The sequence below is a fragment of the Salvelinus fontinalis genome, chromosome 35 (genome assembly GCF_029448725.1).
Source record: "Salvelinus fontinalis isolate EN_2023a chromosome 35, ASM2944872v1, whole genome shotgun sequence".
In the NCBI taxonomy this organism is placed as follows: domain Eukaryota; kingdom Metazoa; phylum Chordata; class Actinopteri; order Salmoniformes; family Salmonidae; genus Salvelinus; species Salvelinus fontinalis.
In genome coordinates, this window is record NC_074699.1 from 35,925,130 (window position 1) to 35,946,802 (window position 21,673).

Consider the following 21,673-nt stretch of genomic DNA (forward strand, 5'->3'; position numbering starts at 1 on the left):
AATATTTAGTTCTAAAATCTTATGCATAAACTTTTTTATTTCTACACTAAATGTATCTAAGATCAATTTAAACAAATATGTTTCAATGAAGCTACGTCTTAATGTTATATATTTTCTATTTCAAACTAAATGTATCTTCATTTCCTCCCCCTGATTCTTTAGCGTAATCTCGCCCTTCTTCGCAGAGGATTGTGGGTGGAAACTGGAGAATCAAGATGGCAGCGCCCTGCTCGAGGATGGCGAGTCGTCCTTTATGGCAATTTATTACAAATGTCAGACGAACGGGGCTAAAACATACAGGAGTTCGTCAATTTTCTCTCAGTTATGCTTGTCGAGCTGCAACTCAGACCAGCAGTAAAACGGAAAGCGTCGCGTCTCCGTGGAAGCTGTACGGGGCGGTGTGTCTCCAGAGGCTGCCTGTCATATCACAGGAGCGGAACCCGATCGAAGACCAATTCGCTGAGCTCATGCATCAGGTAAAGGTGTTTTCATTCAATTTGTCAATGGCTGTAGTCACTAGTGAATACTCAGAGATGGTTTGTCAATGGCTGTAGTCACTAGTGAATACTCTGAGGGTTTGTCAATGGCTGTAGTCGCTAGTGAATACTCAGAGAGGGTTTGTCAATGGCTGTAGTCGCTAGTGAATACTCAGAGAGGGTTTGTCAATGGCTGTAGTCACTAGTGAATACTCTGAGAGGGTTTGTCAATGGCTGTAGTCACTAGTGAATACTCAGAGAGGGTTTGTCAATGGCTGTAGTCACTAGTGAATACTCAGAGAGGGTTTGTCAATGGCTGTAGTCACTAGTGAATACTCAGAGAGGGTTTGTCAATGGCTGTAGTCACTAGTGAATACTCAGAGAGGGTTTGTCAATGGCTGTAGTCACTAGTGAATACTCAGAGAGGGTTTGTCAACGGCTGTAGTCACTAGTGAATACTCAGAGATGGTTTGTCAATGGCTGTAGTCACTAGTGAATACTCTGAGGGTTTGTCAATGGCTGTAGTCGCTAGTGAATACTCAGAGAGGGTTTGTCAATGGCTGTAGTCGCTAGTGAATACTCAGAGAGGGTTTGTCAATGGCTGTAGTCACTAGTGAATACTCTGAGAGGGTTTGTCAATGGCTGTAGTCACTAGTGAATACTCAGAGAGGGTTTGTCAATGGCTGTAGTCACTAGTGAATACTCAGAGAGGGTTTGTCAATGGCTGTAGTCACTAGTGAATACTCAGAGAGGGTTTGTCAATGGCTGTAGTCACTAGTGAATACTCAGAGAGGGTTTGTCAATGGCTGTAGTCACTAGTGAATACTCAGAGAGGGTTTGTCAACGGCTGTAGTCACTAGTGAATACTCAGAGATGGTTTGTCAATGGCTGTAGTCACTAGTGAATACTCTGAGGGTTTGTCAATGGCTGTAGTCGCTAGTGAATACTCAGAGAGGGTTTGTCAATGGCTGTAGTCGCTAGTGAATACTCAGAGAGGGTTTGTCAATGGCTGTAGTCACTAGTGAATACTCTGAGAGGGTTTGTCAATGGCTGTAGTCACTAGTGAATACTCAGAGAGGGTTTGTCAATGGCTGTAGTCACTAGTGAATACTCAGAGAGGGTTTGTCAATGGCTGTAGTCACTAGTGAATACTCAGAGAGGGTTTGTCAATGGCTGTAGTCACTAGTGAATACTCAGAGAGGGTTTGTCAATGGCTGTAGTCACTAGTGAATACTCAGAGAGGGTTTGTCAATGGCTGTAGTCACTAGTGAATACTCAGAGAGGGTTTGTCAATGGCTGTAGTCACTAGTGAATACTCTGAGGGTTTGTCAATGGCTGTAGTCACTAGTGAATACTCAGAGAGGGTTTGTCAACGGCTGTAGTCACTAGTGAATACTCAGAGATGGTTTGTCAATGGCTGTAGTCACTAGTGAATACTCTGAGGGTTTGTCAATGGCTGTAGTCGCTAGTGAATACTCAGAGAGGGTTTGTCAATGGCTGTAGTCGCTAGTGAATACTCAGAGAGGGTTTGTCAATGGCTGTAGTCACTAGTGAATACTCTGAGAGGGTTTGTCAATGGCTGTAGTCACTAGTGAATACTCAGAGAGGGTTTGTCAATGGCTGTAGTCACTAGTGAATACTCAGAGAGGGTTTGTCAATGGCTGTAGTCACTAGTGAATACTCAGAGAGGGTTTGTCAATGGCTGTAGTCACTAGTGAATACTCAGAGAGGGTTTGTCAATGGCTGTAGTTACTAGTGAATACTCAGAGAGGGTTTGTCAATGGCTGTAGTCACTAGTGAATACTCTGAGGGTTTGTCAATGGCTGTAGTCACTAGTGAATACTCTGAGGGTTTGTCAATGGCTGTAGTCACTAGTGAATACTCAGAGAGGGTTTGTCAACGGCTGTAGTCACTAGTGAATACTCTGAGAGGGTTTGTCAATGGCTGTAGTCACTAGTGAATACTCTGAGGGTTTGTCAATGGCGAATCAGTAGTGTAAGGCTAGAATAAAACCCTGCGCCGTGTTGCTCTCCATTGCTCTGACTACCGGCAGTACTGTAGTCCTAGTGGAGGGTAGACTACCGGCAGTACTGTAGTCCTAGTGGAGGGTAGACTACCGGCAGTACTGTAGTCCTAGTGGAGGGTAGACTACCGGCAGTACTGTAGTCCTAGTGGAGGGTAGACTACCGGCAGTACTGTAGTCCTAGTGGAGGGTAGACTACCGGCAGTACTGTAGTCCTAGTGGAGGGTAGACTACCGGCAGTACTGTAGTCCTAGTGGAGGGTAGACTACCGGCAGTACTGTAGTCCTAGTGGAGGGTAGACTACCGGCAGTACTGTAGTCCTAGTGGAGGGTAGACTACCAGCAGTACTGTAGTCCTAGTGGAGGGTAGACTACCGGCAGTACTGTAGTCCTAGTGGAGGGTAGACTACCAGCAGTACTGTAGTCCTAGTGGAGGGTAGACTACCGGCAGTACTGTAGTCCTAGTGGAGGGTAGACTACCGGCAGTACTGTAGTCCTAGTGGAGGGTAGACTACCGGCAGTACTGTAGTCCTAGTGGAGGGTAGACTACCAGCAGTACTGTAGTCCTAGTGGAGGGTAGACTACCAGCAGTACTGTAGTCCTAGTGGAGGGTAGACTACCAACCAGTACTGTAGTCCTAGTGGAGGGTAGACTACCAACCAGTACTGTAGTCCTAGTGGAGGGTAGACTACCAACCAGTACTGTAGTCCTAGTGGAGGGTAGACTACCAGCAGTACTGTAGTCCTAGTGGAGGGTGGACTACCGGCAGTACTGTAGTCCTAGTGGAGGGTAGACTACCAGCAGTACTGTAGTCCTAGTGGAGGGTAGACTACCGGCAGTACTGTAGTCCTAGTGGAGGGTAGACTACCGGCAGTACTGTAGTCCTAGTGGAGGGTAGACTACCGGCAGTACTGTAGTCCTAGTGGAGGGTAGACTACCGGCAGTACTGTAGTCCTAGTGGAGGGTAGACTACCGGCAGTACTGTAGTCCTAGTGGAGGGTAGACTACCGGCAGTACTGTAGTCCTAGTGGAGGGTAGACTACCGGCAGTACTGTAGTCCTAGTGGAGGGTAGACTACCGGCAGTACTGTAGTCCTAGTGGAGGGTAGACTACCGGCAGTACTGTAGTCCTAGTGGAGGGTAGACTACCAGCAGTACTGTAGTCCTAGTGGAGGGTAGACTACCGGCAGTACTGTAGTCCTAGTGGAGGGTAGACTACCAGCAGTACTGTAGTCCTAGTGGAGGGTAGACTACCGGCAGTACTGTAGTCCTAGTGGAGGGTAGACTACCGGCAGTACTGTAGTCCTAGTGTAGGGTAGGCTATTTCCACGTACCAACTCACACCAGTATACATGCTGTTTGGAAGCTGGAAATGATCTCCAATAGGCCCCCTCTCCTCAGGGAAGGTGTATTACTAGTGTGTGATAGAAGTGAGAGGATGATATCTGTTGTGATTTCCTAGGAGTGAGAGGCTGACGTCTTTTGTGATATCCTAGGAGTGAGAGGCTGACGTCTGTTGTGATATCCTAGGAGTGAGAGGCTGACGTCTTTGTGATATCCTAGGAGTGAGAGGCTGACGTCTTTGTGATATCCTAGGAGTGAGAGGCTGACGTCTTTGTGATATCCTAGGAGTGAGAGGCTGACGTCTGTTGTGATATGCTAATCCCAGATGGAGCTGGAGCGAAGCCTGCTGTCGGAACACGAGCAGAGGCTCCTAGAGGACGCGGAGCGTATGGCTCGTAAACAGGCAGACAACTACGATTCAGATGAGGAGGAGGCGGACTACGGTGGCCAGGAGACCATCACAGCTCAGGACCAGGACGACACCTGGGAACAGAATCTCAAACACTTCCAACCTGCTCTCAGAGACAGAGGTAGGAATCAGAGAGTTTGTCCTAAATGGCACCCTATTCCCTATACACTGACTATACAAAACACTAGGAACAAATCAAAGAATAAATCACAGGTTATTGGTCACGTGCTTCATGAACAACAGGTGGAGACTAACAGTGAAATGCTTCATGAACAACAGGTGGAGACTAACAGTGAAATGCTTCGTGACTAACAGGTGGAGACTAACAGTGAAATGCTTCATGACCAACAGGTGGAGACTAACAGTGAAATGCTTCGTGACTAACAGGTGGAGACTAACAGTGAACTGCTTCCTAGACAACAGGTGGAGACTAACAGTGAAATGCTTCATGACCAACAGGTGGAGACTAACAGTGTTTAATGCTTCATGAACAACAGGTGGAGACTAACAGTGAAATGCTTCATGACTAACAGGTGGAGACTAACAGTGAAATGCTTCATGACCAACAGGTGGAGACTAACAGTGTTTAATGCTTCATGACTAACAGGTGGAGACTAACAGTGTTTAATGCTTCATGACCAACAGGTGGAGACTAACAGTGTTTAATGCTTCATGACCAACAGGTGGAGACTAACAGTGTTTAATGCTTCAAGACCAACAGGTGGAGACTAACAGTGTTTAATGCTTCACGACCAACAGGTAGAGACTAACAGTGAAATGTTTCATGACCAACAGGTGGAGACTAACAGTGACATGCTTCACGAACAACAGGTGGAGACTAACAGTGAACTGCTTCATGACCAACAGGTGGAGACTAACAGTGAAATGCTTCATGACCAACAGGTGGAGACTAACAGTGAAATGCTTCATGACCAACAGGTGGAGACTAACAGTGAACTGCTTCCTAGACAACAGGTGGAGACTAACAGTGAAATGCTTCATGACCAACAGGTGGAGACTAACAGTGAAATGCTTCATGACCAACAGGTAGAGACTAACAGTGAAATGCTTCATGACCAACAGGTAGAGACTAACAGTGAACTGCTTCCTAGACAACAGGTGGAGACTAACAGTGAACTGCTTCATGACTAACAGGTGGAGACTAACAGTGAACTGCTTCCTAGACAACAGGTGGAGACTAACAGTGAAATGCTTCATGACCAACAGGTGGAGACTAACAGTGAAATGCTTCATGACCAACAGGTGGAGACTAACAGTGTTTAATGCTTCATTACCAACAGGTGGAGACTAACAGTGTTTAATGCTTCATGACCAACAGGTGGAGACTAACAGTGTTTAATGCTTCATGACCAACAGGTGGAGACTAACAGGGAAATGCTTCATGACCAACAGGTGGAGACTAACAGTGAAATGTTTCATGACCAACAGGTGGAGACTAACAGGGAAATGCTTCATGACCAACAGGTGGAGACTAACAGTGAAATGCTTCATGACCAACAGGTGGAGACTAACAGTGTTTAATGCTTCATGACCAACAGGTGGAGACTAACAGTGAAATGATTCACGACCAACAGGTGGAGACTAACAGTGTTTAATGCTTCACGACCAACAGGTAGAGACTAACAGTGAAATGCTTCATGACCAACAGGTGGAGACTAACAGGGAAATGCTTCATGACCAACAGGTGGAGACTAACAGTGAAATGCTCCATGACCAACAGGTGGAGACTAACAGGGAAATGCTTCATGACCAACAGGTGGAGACTAACAGTGTTTAATGCTTCATGACCAACAGGTGGAGACTAACAGTGAAATGATTCACGACCAACAGGTGGAGACTAACAGTGAAATGTTTCACGACCAACAGGTGGAGACTAACAGTGTTTAATGCTTCACGACCAACAGGTGGAGACTAACAGTGAAATGCTTCATGACCAACAGGTGGAGACTAACAGTGAAATGCTTCATGACCAACAGGTGGAGACTAACAGTGAAATGCTTCATGACCAACAGGTGGAGACTAACAGTGAAATGCTTCACGACCAACAGGTGGAGACTAACAGGGACATGCTTCACGAACAACAGGTGGAGACTAACAGTGTTTAATGCTTCATGACCAACAGGTGGAGACTAACAGTGAAATGATTCACGACCAACAGGTGGAGACTAACAGTGAAATGATTCACGACCAACAGGTGGAGACTAACAGTGAACTGCTTCATGACCAACAGGTGGAGACTAACAGTGAAATGCTTCATGACCAACAGGTGGAGACTAACAGTGTTTAATGCTTCATGACCAACAGGTGGAGACTAACAGTGAAATGATTCACGACCAACAGGTGGAGACTAACAGTGAAATGTTTCACGACCAACAGGTGGAGACTAACAGTGTTTAATGCTTCACGACCAACAGGTGGAGACTAACAGTGAAATGCTTCATGACCAACAGGTGGAGACTAACAGTGAAATGCTTCATGACCAACAGGTAGAGACTAACAGTGAACTGCTTCCTAGACAACAGGTGGAGACTAACAGTGAACTGCTTCCTAGACAACAGGTGGAGACTAACAGGGAAATGATTCACGACCAACAGGTGGAGACTAACAGGGAAATGCTCCACGACCAACAGGTGGAGACTAACAGTGTTTAATGCTTCATGACCAACAGGTGGAGACTAACAGTGTTTAATGCTTCATGACCAACAGGTGGAGACTAACAGTGTTTAATGCTTCATGACCAACAGGTGGAGACTAACAGTGAAATGATTCACGACCAACAGGTGGAGACTAACAGTGAAATGCTTCATGAACATTGACATGTTAGTCGTTCAGCAGACGGTCTTATCCAGAGACTCCTGCAGTTAGTCCAGTCATCTCAAGATAGCTAGGTGGGACAACAGTCGTAGTGACAACATTTCCCCTCAAAGTAGTCAGTAAACAAAGTCGGTGATAGTAGGAAAATACATTGACAGTCAAACTGACGTGTAACTCTGTGTTTCAGATGTAGGTGGGACACCGCTGGGCTCAGTGGAGAGGTGTCTAGGAGACAGTCAAGCTGACCTGTAACTCTGTGTTTCAGATGTAGCTGGGACACCGCTGGGCTCAGTGGAGAGGTGTCTAGGAGACAGTCAAACTGACCTGTAACTCTGTGTTTCAGATGTAGGTGGGACACCGCTGGGCTCAGTGGAGAGGTGTCTAGGAGACAGTCAAACTGACCTGTAACTCTGTGTTTCAGATGTAGCTGGGACACCGCTGGGCTCAGTGGAGAGGTGTCTAGGAGACAGTCAAACTGACCTGTAACTCTGTGTTTCAGATGTAGCTGGGACACCGCTGGGCTCAGTGGAGAGGTGTCTAGGAGACAGTCAAACTGACCTGTAACTCTGTGTTTCAGATGTAGCTGGGACACCGCTGGGCTCAGTGGAGAGGTGTCTAGGAGACAGTCAAACTGACCTGTAACTCTGTGTTTCAGATGTAGCTGGGACACCGCTGGGCTCAGTGAAGAGGTGTCTAGGAGACAGTCAAACTGACCTGTAACTCTGTGTTTCAGATGTAGCTGGGACACCGCTGGGCTCAGTGGAGAGGTGTCTAGGAGACAGTCAAACTGACCTGTAACTCTGTGTTTCAGATGTAGCTGGGACACCGCTGGGCTCAGTGGAGAGGTGTCTAGGAGACAGTCAAGCTGACCTGTAACTCTGTGTTTCAGATGTAGGTGGGACACCGCTGGGCTCAGTGGAGAGGTGTCTAGGAGACAGTCAAGCTGACCTGTAACTCTGTGTTTCAGATGTAGGTGGGACACCGCTGGGCTCAGTGGAGAGGTGTCTAGGAGACAGTCAAACTGACCTGTAACTCTGTGTTTCAGATGTAGCTGGGACACCGCAGGGCTCAGTGGAGAGGTGTCTAGGAGACAGTCAAACTGACCTGTAACTCTGTGTTTCAGATGTAGGTGGGACACCGCTGGGCTCAGTGGAGAGGTGTCTAGGAGACAGTCAAGCTGACCTGTAACTCTGTGTTTCAGATGTAGCTGGGACACCGCTGGGCTCAGTGGAGAGGTGTCTAGGAGACAGTCAAACTGACCTGTAACTCTGTGTTTCAGATGTAGCTGGGACACCGCTGGGCTCAGTGGAGAGGTGTCTAGGAGACAGTCAAACTGACCTGTAACTCTGTGTTTCAGATGTAGCTGGGACACCGCTGGGCTCAGTGGAGAGGTGTCTAGGAGACAGTCAAACTGACCTGTAACTCTGTGTTTCAGATGTAGCTGGGACACCGCTGGGCTCAGTGGAGAGGTGTCTAGGAGACAGTCAAACTGACCTGTAACTCTGTGTTTCAGATGTAGCTGGGACACCGCTGGGCTCAGTGGAGAGGTGTCTAGGAGACAGTCAAGCTGACCTGTAACTCTGTGTTTCAGATGTAGGTGGGACACCGCTGGGCTCAGTGGAGAGGTGTCTAGGAGACAGTCAAACTGACCTGTAACTCTGTGTTTCAGATGTAGCTGGGACACCGCTGGGCTCAGTGGAGAGGTGTCTAGGAGACAGTCAAACTGACCTGTAACTCTGTGTTTCAGATGTAGCTGGGACACCGCTGGGCTCAGTGGAGAGGTGTCTAGGAGACAGTCAAACTGACCTGTAACTCTGTGTTTCAGATGTAGCTGGGACACCGCTGGGCTCAGTGGAGAGGTGTCTAGGAGACAGTCAAACTGACCTGTAACTCTGTGTTTCAGATGTAGCTGGGACACCGCTGGGCTCAGTGGAGAGGTGTCTAGGAGACAGTCAAACTGACCTGTAACTCTGTGTTTCAGATGTAGCTGGGACACCGCTGGGCTCAGTGGAGAGGTGTCTAGGAGACAGTCAAACTGACCTGTAACTCTGTGTTTCAGATGTAGCTGGGACACCGCTGGGCTCAGTGGAGAGGTGTCTAGGAGACAGTCAAACTGACCTGTAACTCTGTGTTTCAGATGTAGCTGGGACACCGCTGGGCTCAGTGGAGAGGTGTCTAGGAGACAGTCAAACTGACCTGTAACTCTGTGTTTCAGATGTAGCTGGGACACCGCTGGGCTCAGTGGAGAGGTGTCTAGGAGACAGTCAAACTGACCTGTAACTCTGTGTTTCAGATGTAGCTGGGACACCGCTGGGCTCAGTGGAGAGGTGTCTAGGAGACAGTCAAACTGACCTGTAACTCTGTGTTTCAGATGTAGGTGGGACACCGCTGGGCTCAGTGGAGAGGTGTCTAGGAGACAGTCAAGCTGACCTGTAACTCTGTGTTTCAGATGTAGGTGGGACACCGCTGGGCTCAGTGGAGAGGTGTCTAGGAGACAGTCAAACTGACCTGTAACTCTGTGTTTCAGATGTAGGTGGGACACCGCTGGGCTCAGTGGAGAGGTGTCTAGGAGACAGTCAAACTGACCTGTAACTCTGTGTTTCAGATGTAGCTGGGACACCGCTGGGCTCAGTGGAGAGGTGTCTAGGAGACAGTCAAACTGACCTGTAACTCTGTGTTTCAGATGTAGGTGGGACACCGCTGGGCTCAGTGGAGAGGTGTCTAGGAGACAGTCAAACTGACCTGTAACTCTGTGTTTCAGATGTAGGTGGGACACCGCTGGGCTCAGTGGAGAGGTGTCTAGGAGACAGTCAAACTGACCTGTAACTCTGTGTTTCAGATGTAGGTGGGACACCGCTGGGCTCAGTGGAGAGGTGTCTAGGAGACAGTCAAGCTGACCTGTAATTCTGTGTTTCAGATGTAGGTGGGACACCGCAGGGCTCAGTGGAGAGGTGTCTAGGAGACAGCCTGGTCCTGCTGGTGCAGCAGACTGTCGGGAAAGAGAACATCTGGCTGCTCCCTCAGGCCCCGTGGGAGGCAGGGGAGACTCTCCGACAGACCGCAGAGAGAGTCCTCAGCAGCCTGCCAGGTCAGATCAATCCCTATCTAGTGCACTACTTTATAGGCCCCGAGTCAAAAAGTAGTGCTCTGAATTAGGAGGCCAATTTGGGGGGGATGCAGTGTTTCCTCTGTCAGACATTTCCATCAGGTGTCCAACACCTTCTGTAGTGCTGGAACTCTGGACATGTGGAAGATTCCAGAAATATCTAGTTGGCACAGGCTTGAGCAGGAGATGTATGCAATGTTTTTGATCAGGACTCTATATCTAACTATACTAGTTCTATATCTAACTATACTAGTTCTGTATCTAACTATACTAGTTCTATATCTAACTATACTAGTTCTGTATCTAACTATACTAGTTCTATATCTAACTATACTAGTTCTATATCTAACTATACTAGTTCTATATCTAACTATACTAGTTCTGTATCTAACTATACTAGTTCTATATCTAACTATACTAGTTCTGTATCTAACTATACTAGTTCTGTATCTAACTATACTAGTTCTGTATCTAACTATACTAGTTCTATATCTAACTATACTAGCTCTATATCTAACTATACTAGTTCTATATCTAACTATACTAGTTCTGTATCTAACTATACTAGTTCTGTATCTAACTATATACTAGTTCTGTATCTAACTATATACTAGTTCTGTATCTAACTATATACTAGTTCTGTATCTAACTATATACTAGTTCTGTATCTAACTATATACTAGTTCTGTATCTAACTATATACTAGTTCTGTATCTAACTATATACTAGTTCTGTATCTAACTATATACTAGCTCTGTATCTAACTATATACTAGCTCTGTATCTAACTATATACTAGCTCTGTATCTAACTATATACTAGCTCTGTATCTAACTATATACTAGCTCTGTATCTAACTATATACTAGTTCTGTATCTAACTATATACTAGTTCTGTATCTAACTATATACTAGTTCTGTATCTAACTATATACTAGTTCTGTATCTAACTATATACTAGTTCTGTATCTAACTATATACTAGTTCTGTATCTAACGATATACTAGTTCTGTATCTAACGATATACTAGTTCTGTATCTAACGATATACTAGTTCTGTATCTAACGATATACTAGTTCTGTATCTAACGATATACTAGTTCTGTATCTAACGATATACTAGTTCTGTATCTAACGATATACTAGTTCTGTATCTAACGATATACTAGTTCTGTATCTAACGATATACTAGTTCTGTATCTAACGATATACTAGTTCTGTATCTAACGATATACTAGTTCTGTATCTAACGATATACTAGTTCTGTATCTAACGATATACTAGTTCTGTATCTAACGATATACTAGTTCTGTATCTAACGATATACTAGTTCTGTATCTAACGATATACTAGTTCTGTATCTAACGATATACTAGTTCTGTATCTAACGATATACTAGTTCTATATCGTGACCGAGTCCTTCACCTGAAACACTGTACTGCTATATCAGTTAAGACTCTTGCCATTTAACTTATTCTGTGTTCTCCAACTCTGTTCTAACGCCCACGTTTGTTATTCGTTCCAGAGGCTGATTTCAAGGCTACGTTCCTTGGCAACACCCCCTGTGGAGTGTACAGGTACAAGTTCCCCAAAGATGTCCGGACAGAGAGCTGCGTGGGAGCCAAGGTCTTCTTTTTCAAAGCTTTACTGTCCGCTGGTTCAGCCAGTCAGAAAGAACCTTTCCTGTGGGTGAAGAAGACTGAACTGCAGGGTTACCTGAAGCCATCTTACTTGGAGAAAGTTGACCGCTTCATACTCAACCTGTGATCTGATGAGAGCTGATGGAGTAGATCTGATGAGAGCTGATGGAGAAGATGTGATGAGAGCTGATGGAGTAGATCTGATGCAGAGCTGAGGGAGAAGATGTGATGAGAGGTTACAGATGTCTTGTTAGAACGTCCTCTTTGACGTCATTTTTCTGTCACAGCACCTGTTGTCTTCTCCTGCCCATCCACTTTGTGTGCAAGATGATTAAAGTGAATCAGTTGTTCCAACATATAAACCATTCCGTGTTGTCTGTAGGCCTGTATCCCAGAGGATAGAAAGCCAGTCTCTTTGCTTGTGTGTTGTTCTATGCAGACGGTGTATTGTCCTGTCCACTAGATGGCAGTAGTGAGACAGAGACTGGTCAGAACAGTGTATTGTCCTGTCCACTAGATGGCAGTAGTGAGACAGAGACTGGTCAGAACAGTGTATTGTCCTGTCCACTAGATGGCAGTAGTGAGACTGGTCAGAACAGTGTATTGTCCTGTCCACTAGATGGCAGTAGTGAGGCTGGTCAGAACAGTGTATTGTCCTGTCCACTAGATGGCAGTAGTGAGACAGGCTGGTCAGACAGTGTATTGTCCTGTCCACTAGATGGCAGTAGTGAGACAGGCTGGTCAGAACAGTGTATTGTCCTGTCCACTAGATGGCAGTAGTGAGACTGGTCAGAACAGTGTATTGTCCTGTCCACTAGATGGCAGTAGTGAGGCTGGTCAGAACAGTGTATTGTCCTGTCCACTAGATGGCAGTAGTGAGACAGAGGCTGGTCAGAACAGTGTATTGTCCTGTCCACTAGATGGCAGTAGTGAGACTGGTCAGAACAGTGTATTGTCCTGTCCACTAGATGGCAGTAGTGAGACTGGTCAGAACAGTGTATTGTCCTGTCCACTAGATGGCAGTAGTGAGACTGGTCAGAACAGTGTATTGTCCTGTCCACTAGATGGCAGTAGTGAGACAGAGGCTGGTCAGAACAGTGTATTGTCCTGTCCACTAGATGGCAGTAGTGAGACAGGCTGGTCAGAACAGTGTATTGTCCTGTCCACTAGATGGCAGTAGTGAGACAGACTGGTCAGAACAGTGTATTGTCCTGTCCACTAGATGGCAGTAGTGAGACAGAGGCTGGTCAGAACAGTGTATTGTCCTGTCCACTAGATGGCAGTAGTGAGACTGGTCAGAACAGTGTATTGTCCTGTCCACTAGATGGCAGTAGTGAGACAGGCTGGTCAGAACAGTGTATTGTCCTGTCCACTAGATGGCAGTAGTGAGACAGAGGCTGGTCAGAACAGTGTATTGTCCTGTCCACTAGATGGCAGTAGTGAGACAGGCTGGTCAGAACAGTGTATTGTCCTGTCCACTAGATGGCAGTAGTGAGACTGGTCAGAACAGTGTATTGTCCTGTCCACTAGATGGCAGTAGTGAGACTGGTCAGAACAGTGTATTGTCCTGTCCACTAGATGGCAGTAGTGAGACAGGCTGGTCAGAACAGTGTATTGTCCTGTCCACTAGATGGCAGTAGTGAGACAGGCTGGTCAGAACAGTGTATTGTCCTGTCCACTAGATGGCAGTAGTGAGACTGGTCAGAACAGTGTATTGTCCTGTCCACTAGATGGCAGTAGTGAGACAGACTGGTCAGAACAGTGTATTGTCCTGTCCACTAGATGGCAGTAGTGAGACTGGTCAGAACAGTGTATTGTCCTGTCCACTAGATGGCAGTAGTGAGACAGAGACTGGTCAGAACAGTGTATTGTCCTGTCCACTAGATGGCAGTAGTGAGACTGGTCAGAACAGTGTATTGTCCTGTCCACTAGATGGCAGTAGTGAGACAGAGGCTGGTCAGAACAGTGTATTGTCCTGTCCAATAGATGGCAGTAGTGAGACTGGTCAGAACAGTGTATTGTCCTGTCCACTAGATGGCAGTAGTGAGACTGGTCAGAACAGTGTATTGTCCTGTCCACTAGATGGCAGTAGTGAGACAGGCTGGTCAGAACAGTGTATTGTCCTGTCCACTAGATGGCAGTAGTGAGGCTGGTCAGAACAGTGTATTGTCCTGTCCACTAGATGGCAGTAGTGAGACTGGTCAGAACAGTGTATTGTCCTGTCCACTAGATGGCAGTAGTGAGACTGGTCAGGACAGTGTATTGTCCTGTCCACTAGATGGCAGTAGTGAGACTGGTCAGAACAGTGTATTGTCCTGTCCACTAGATGGCAGTAGTGAGACTGGTCAGAACAGTGTATTGTCCTGTCCACTAGATGGCAGTAGTGAGACTGGCTGGTCAGAACAGTGTATTGTCCTGTCCACTAGATGGCAGTAGTGAGACTGGTCAGAACAGTGTATTGTCCTGTCCACTAGATGGCAGTAGTGAGACAGGCTGGTCAGAACAGTGTATTGTCCTGTCCACTAGATGGCAGTAGTGAGACTGGTCAGAACAGTGTATTGTCCTGTCCAATAGATGGCAGTAGTGAGACTGGTCAGAACAGTGTATTGTCCTGTCCACTAGATGGCAGTAGTGAGACTGGTCAGAACAGTGTATTGTCCTGTCCACTAGATGGCAGTAGTGAGACAGAGACTGGTCAGAACAGTGTATTGTCCTGTCCACTAGATGGCAGTAGTGAGACTGGTCAGAACAGTGTATTGTCCTGTCCACTAGATGGCAGTAGTGAGACAGAGGCTGGTCAGACAGTGTATTGTCCTGTCCACTAGATGGCAGTAGTGAGACAGGCTGGTCAGAACAGTGTATTGTCCTGTCCACTAGATGGCAGTAGTGAGACTGGTCAGAACAGTGTATTGTCCTGTCCACTAGATGGCAGTAGTGAGACTGGTCAGAACAGTGTATTGTCCTGTCCACTAGATGGCAGTAGTGAGACTGGTCAGAACAGTGTATTGTCCTGTCCACTAGATGGCAGTAGTGAGACTGGTCAGAACAGTGTATTGTCCTGTCCACTAGATGGCAGTAGTGAGACTGGTCAGAACAGTGTATTGTCCTGTCCACTAGATGGCAGTAGTGAGACAGAGGCTGGTCAGAACAGTGTATTGTCCTGTCCACTAGATGGCAGTAGTGAGACTGGTCAGAACAGTGTATTGTCCTGTCCACTAGATGGCAGTAGTGAGACAGGCTGGTCAGAACAGTGTATTGTCCTGTCCACTAGATGGCAGTAGTGAGACAGGCTGGTCAGAACAGTGTATTGTCCTGTCCACTAGATGGCAGTAGTGAGACAGGCTGGTCAGAACAGTGTATTGTCCTGTCCACTAGATGGCAGTAGTGAGACAGGCTGGTCAGAACAGTGTATTGTCCTGTCCACTAGATGGCAGTAGTGAGACAGGCTGGTCAGAACAGTGTATTGTCCTGTCCACTAGATGGCAGTAGTGAGACAGGCTGGTCAGAACAGTGTATTGTCCTGTCCACTAGATGGCAGTAGTGAGACAGAGACTGGTCAGAACAGTGTATTGTCCTGTCCACTAGATGGCAGTAGTGAGACAGAGGCTGGTCAGAACAGTGTATTGTCCTGTCCACTAGATGGCAGTAGTGAGACTGGTCAGAACAGTGTATTGTCCTGTCCACTAGATGGCAGTAGTGAGACAGGCTGGTCAGAACAGTGTATTGTCCTGTCCACTAGATGGCAGTAGTGAGACAGGCTGGTCAGAACAGTGTATTGTCCTGTCCACTAGATGGCAGTAGTGAGACAGGCTGGTCAGAACAGTGTATTGTCCTGTCCACTAGATGGCAGTAGTGAGACTGGTCAGAACAGTGTATTGTCCTGTCCACTAGATGGCAGTAGTGAGACTGGTCAGAACAGTGTATTGTCCTGTCCACTAGATGGCAGTAGTGAGACAGAGGCTGGTCAGAACAGTGTATTGTCCTGTCCACTAGATGGCAGTAGTGAGACTGGTCAGAACAGTGTATTGTCCTGTCCACTAGATGGCAGTAGTGTGACAGAGGCTGGTCAGAACAGTGTATTGTCCTGTCCACTAGATGGCAGTAGTGAGACAGGCTGGTCAGAACAGTATATTGTCCTGTCCACTAGATGGCAGTAGTGAGACAGGCTGGTCAGAACAGTGTATTGTCCTGTCCACTAGATGGCAGTAGTGAGACTGGTCAGAACAGTGTATTGTCCTGTCCACTAGATGGCAGTAGTGAGACAGGCTGGTCAGAACAGTGTATTGTCCTGTCCACTAGATGGCAGTAGTGAGACAGGCTGGTCAGAACAGTGTATTGTCCTGTCCACTAGATGGCAGTAGTGAGACTGGTCAGAACAGTGTATTGTCCTGTCCACTAGATGGCAGTAGTGAGACTGGTCAGAACAGTGTATTGTCCTGTCCACTAGATGGCAGTAGTGAGACAGAGGCTGGTCAGAACAGTGTATTGTCCTGTCCACTAGATGGCAGTAGTGAGACTGGTCAGAACAGTGTATTGTCCTGTCCACTAGATGGCAGTAGTGAGACAGGCTGGTCAGAACAGTGTATTGTCCTGTCCACTAGATGGCAGTAGTGAGACAGAGGCTGGTCAGAACAGTGTATTGTCCTGTCCACTAGATGGCAGTAGTGAGACAGGCTGGTCAGAACAGTGTATTGTCCTGTCCACTAGATGGCAGTAGTGAGACTGGTCAGAACAGTGTATTGTCCTGTCCACTAGATGGCAGTAGTGAGACAGAGGCTGGTCAGAACAGTGTATTGTCCTGTCCACTAGATGGCAGTAGTGAGGCTGGTCAGAACAGTGTATTGTCCTGTCCACTAGATGGCAGTAGTGAGACAGGCTGGTCAGACAGTGTATTGTCCTGTCCACTAGATGGCAGTAGTGAGACTGGTCAGAACAGTGTATTGTCCTGTCCACTAGATGGCAGTAGTGAGACTGGTCAGAACAGTGTATTGTCCTGTCCACTAGATGGCAGTAGTGAGACTGGTCAGAACAGTGTATTGTCCTGTCCACTAGATGGCAGTAGTGAGACAGAGGCTGGTCAGAACAGTGTATTGTCCTGTCCACTAGATGGCAGTAGTGAGACTGGTCAGAACAGTGTATTGTCCTGTCCACTAGATGGCAGTAGTGAGACAGGCTGGTCAGACAGTGTATTGTCCTGTCCACTAGATGGCAGTAGTGAGACAGAGACTGGTCAGAACAGTGTATTGTCCTGTCCACTAGATGGCAGTAGTGAGACAGAGGCTGGTCAGAACAGTGTATTGTCCTGTCCACTAGATGGCAGTAGTGAGACAGGCTGGTCAGACAGTGTATTGTCCTGTCCACTAGATGGCAGTAGTGAGACAGAGACTGGTCAGAACAGTGTATTGTCCTGTCCACTAGATGGCAGTAGTGAGACTGGTCAGAACAGTGTATTGTCCTGTCCACTAGATGGCAGTAGTGAGACTGGTCAGAACAGTGTATTGTCCTGTCCACTAGATGGCAGTAGTGAGACAGAGGCTGGTCAGAACAGTGTATTGTCCTGTCCACTAGATGGCAGTAGTGAGACAGAGACTGGTCAGAACAGTGTATTGTCCTGTCCACTAGATGGCAGTAGTGAGACAGGCTGGTCAGAACAGTGTATTGTCCTGTCCACTAGATGGCAGTAGTGAGACTGGTCAGAACAGTGTATTGTCCTGTCCACTAGATGGCAGTAGTGAGACTGGTCAGAACAGTGTATTGTCCTGTCCACTAGATGGCAGTAGTGAGACAGAGGCTGGTCAGACAGTGTATTGTCCTGTCCACTAGATGGCAGTAGTGAGACAGGCTGGTCAGACAGTGTATTGTCCTGTCCACTAGATGGCAGTAGTGAGGCTGGTCAGAACAGTGTATTGTCCTGTCCACTAGATGGCAGTAGTGAGACAGGCTGGTCAGAACAGTGTATTGTCCTGTCCACTAGATGGCAGTAGTGAGACTGGTCAGAACAGTGTATTGTCCTGTCCACTAGATGGCAGTAGTGAGACTGGTCAGAACAGTGTATTGTCCTGTCCACTAGATGGCAGTAGTGAGACAGGCTGGTCAGAACAGTGTATTGTCCTGTCCACTAGATGGCAGTAGTGAGGCTGGTCAGAACAGTGTATTGTCCTGTCCACTAGATGGCAGTAGTGAGACAGGCTGGTCAGAACAGTGTATTGTCCTGTCCACTAGATGGCAGTAGTGAGACTGGTCAGAACAGTGTATTGTCCTGTCCACTAGATGGCAGTAGTGAGACAGAGGCTGGTCAGAACAGTGTATTGTCCTGTCCACTAGATGGCAGTAGTGAGACTGGTCAGAACAGTGTATTGTCCTGTCCACTAGATGGCAGTAGTGAGACTGGTCAGAACAGTGTATTGTCCTGTCCACTAGATGGCAGTAGTGAGACTGGTCAGAACAGTGTATTGTCCTGTCCACTAGATGGCAGTAGTGAGACAGGCTGGTCAGAACAGTGTATTGTCCTGTCCACTAGATGGCAGTAGTGAGACTGGTCAGACAGTGTATTGTCCTGTCCACTAGATGGCAGTAGTGAGACAGGCTGGTCAGAACAGTGTATTGTCCTGTCCACTAGATGGCAGTAGTGAGACTGGTCAGAACAGTGTATTGTCCTGTCCACTAGATGGCAGTAGTGAGACAGGCTGGTCAGACAGTGCCTCTATATTCGGCCCAGAGTACATAGGGATGCACACAGACCCTCTCAGATTCAACTGTCCCTTCACTAATGATAGAAATATCCCCTCTTCCACTGGTGTAAAGTACTTCAGTAAAAATACTTTAAAGTTCTACCTAAGTAGTTTTTTAGGGGTATCTGTACTTTACTTTAATATACATATTTTTGACAACTTTTACTTCACTATATTGCTAAATAAAATAATATACTTTTTACTCCATGCATTTTCCCTGACACCTAAAAGTACTCGTTACATTTTGAACGTTTAGCAGGACAGGAAATGGTCCAATTCACACTTATCAAGAGAACATCCCTGGTCATCCTTTCTGGAGGACTCACTAAACAGAGAACATCCCTGGTCATCCCGTCTAGCCTCTGATCTGGAGGACTCACTAAACACATGCTTCGTTTGTAAAGGAAGTCTGAGTGTTCCCCTGGCTATCTGTAAATTTAAAAAGAAAGATTTTTTTTAAATATATAAGTAATTTGGTTAATTTCAAATGATACTTTTCCTTTTGATATTTTTGTAAAAGTATTTGGTTTTAAATATACTTATCGTATTTTACTGGGTGACTTTCTATTGGGTCATTTTAAGGTGTCTACTGTTACTAGGTGACTTTCTATTGGTTCATTGTCTCTACTGTTCCTCAGTATGCCCATAGCTGCAGGAAGATGTTTTGAGTTGGGGGGGGGGGCTTTTATAAACGCATTTCATGCAATTCTACGTCATTTAGCCTACATGATCGACGACATTAGCAGTGTCATGACGTGGCCCTCTTTGGGTATAGCGTGCCTTCCCTCTCTCTCTCTCCTACACCCAGGCTGCTGTTATCTCAGGTCGTAAATTCCTGGAGGAGACTCTCTTCCTCATGGCCAGACAGTATAGAGAGAGACGGTTTCACAGGAGAACAAAGGAACCTCTTCTCCAGCATAGAACTTGAGAACTGAACAGTGTCCATGTTTTGTAGAATGTGTACACGGTCGGGGAAGAATCCAGCTACGACCGGTCCGTTTCGTTTAATGTTTGTGAAACTCATGAGAGACAATACAGCCACATTACCATAACTCTGTTTATACAAGAGTCTCAGTTATGAGGTTTGCATCTAATTTTTGTATAAAATGAATGAGTAAAGATGAAACTATTTGTGAACTTATGTAATGTGATTTTAAACTGTTTAATGAAAGGGAACCCAATTCCCTTTAAAGTTAACTAAGTCTTTGGCCCGCCCCATGAGCACAGACATTGATCTGGCGTCATGGGACAGCCTTTTTCTGCTCTTCCCAATATAACCCCCACCTTGGGAATTTATCTTCAGACCAGTACCTCATCACAGAGGGAGCTAAGGTTTGAGTATATTGCTGAATCTTTTAACCATACCACGTGGTTAAACTCTGAGACGATCGATCCGACAGAATAAGAACTACTCTTCAATACTAATTACTAGTCTGCAGCTAGAAATGATGTATCCGCGAATGCGAAGACCGACAACCGCCGAAACATCTATTCTATAACAACATTGCTGAATGTTACTCTGAACTATCCATTCTAACCACGGCAGAGAGAGAGGGCGGACAATCTCTCCAACAGAAACTAACTTCCCAACAGAGATCACGATGACACACTGAGCGTAAATATATATATTGGTTGCAATTATTCCCGAATGAGTGAGCGTTCATGTGCAAAGGATTAGCATTTCAGTTGTTATAATTATCAACTTTGTAGTGTCTTATCTTTCGCGCCCTTCTCAGTCCCTTTGTCTAACAAGCCGCCATGCCGGTTTAGCCCACTAGGGCACATTCCCCTATCATTTCCTTGTTACTATATCTACTGTTTGTTTATGCAGTTCTGTGATTTATTTAGTTAGTTAATAAATGATTTTAAGACAATTGATGTATGGATGACTCATAGTGAAGACTGGGTTCGTGCAGATAACCAAATATTTACGACATTTGGAATGAGACTAACGTGAGGTAAATAATAATTCATTAATTAGAAGACTAATTGATCAGATATTAAAATATCTGAAAGTTATATTAGGAAAATTATAACTTTGTAATCTGAATATTTTCCTTGGTGCCCCGACTTCCCAGTTAATTCCATTTACGTGATTAATTAGTTTAATCGCGTAATAATAACTACAGAGAATTTATTTGATAAAAATAAGTCTTCACCTTTAATGATGCCAGAGACACAACAGCAGCATATTTCTTAATACCACACAAATGCTCCTGAAGCTCTATTCAGGTAGGATGACATTATTTAAACTTTATTTTTTGTATTTTTTTGTATTTATAATTTGTTTTAGTATTATTGTATATCATTGTAATTATTGTAGACCTATTTATTAATATATACCAGTTCTTTAAATGGCATGTTTCATTATGTTGAGATGTTTTTCCTTGGCTGAATTAAGATCTGTCTTTTTACCTGTTCGCTCCGTCCTGCTGCAGCAACCCCTACTTCCTGCTCTAAGAGTATAACAGGTGGGGACTTGTTCGCTCCGTCCTGCTAGAGCAACCCCTACTTCCTGCTCTAAGAGTATAACAGGTGGGGACTTGTTCGCTCCGTCCTGCTGCAGCAACCCCTACTTCCTGCTCTAAGAGTATAACAGGTGGGGTCTTGTTCGCTCCGTCCTGCTGCAGCAACCCCTACTTCCTGCTCTAAGAGTATAACAGGTGGGGACTTGTTCGCTCTGTCCTGCTGTAGCAACCCCTACTTCCTGCTCTAAGAGTATAACAGGTGGGGTCTTGTTCGCTCCGTCCTGCTGCAGCAACCCCTACTTCCTGCTCTAAGAGTATAACAGGTGGGGACTTGTTCGCTCCGTCCTGCTGCAGCAACCCCTACTTCCTGCTCTAAGAGTATAACAGGTGGGGTCTTGTTCGCTCCGTCCTGCTGCAGCAACCCCTACTTCCTGCTCTAAGAGTATAACAGGTGGGGTCTTGTTCGCTCCGTCCTGCTGCAGCAGCCCCTACTTCCTGCTGTAAGAGTATAACAGGTGGGGACTTGTTCGCTCCGTCCTGCTGCAGCAACCCCTACTTCCTGCTCTAAGAGTATAACAGGTGGGGACTTGTTCGCTCCGTCCTGCTGCAGCAACCCCTACTTCCTGCTCTAAGAGTATAACAGGTG

General features: G+C 46.2%; 1 protein-coding gene across 5 annotated transcripts; it reads left to right on the forward strand.

Annotated features, from left to right (window-relative positions):
• The first annotated feature begins 190 nt into the window (after positions 1-190).
• Positions 191-19,696, forward strand: mrpl46 (mitochondrial ribosomal protein L46). 5 transcript variants are annotated; one of them, XM_055900074.1, is made up of 5 exons: positions 191-476; positions 4,167-4,371; positions 7,273-7,306; positions 10,037-10,173; positions 11,714-19,696. In XM_055900074.1, exons 1-5 carry the CDS (start codon positions 216-218, stop codon positions 11,953-11,955), a joined length of 879 nt encoding a protein of 292 aa, XP_055756049.1. In that variant the 5' UTR covers positions 191-215; the 3' UTR covers positions 11,956-19,696. The 5 variants fall into 5 exon arrangements, with proteins under 5 accessions (XP_055756049.1, XP_055756047.1, XP_055756048.1 ...); XM_055900072.1 differs by lacking the exon at positions 7,273-7,306 and adding an exon at positions 7,351-7,384; XM_055900073.1 differs by lacking the exon at positions 7,273-7,306 and adding an exon at positions 7,663-7,696.
• Positions 19,697-21,673: the final 1,977 nt, after the last annotated feature.

Coding starts and splice junctions, on each gene's coding strand:
- mrpl46 (XM_055900074.1), top strand. CDS start 216: ATGGCAGCGCCCTGCTCGAGGATGGCGAGTCGTCCTTTATGGCAATTT. Junction 4,372..7,272: donor ACCTGCTCTCAGAGACAGAG/GTAGGAATCAGA, acceptor TCTGTGTTTCAG/ATGTAGGTGGGACACCGCTG. Junction 7,307..10,036: donor CCGCTGGGCTCAGTGGAGAG/GTGTCTAGGAGA, acceptor CTCAGTGGAGAG/GTGTCTAGGAGACAGCCTGG.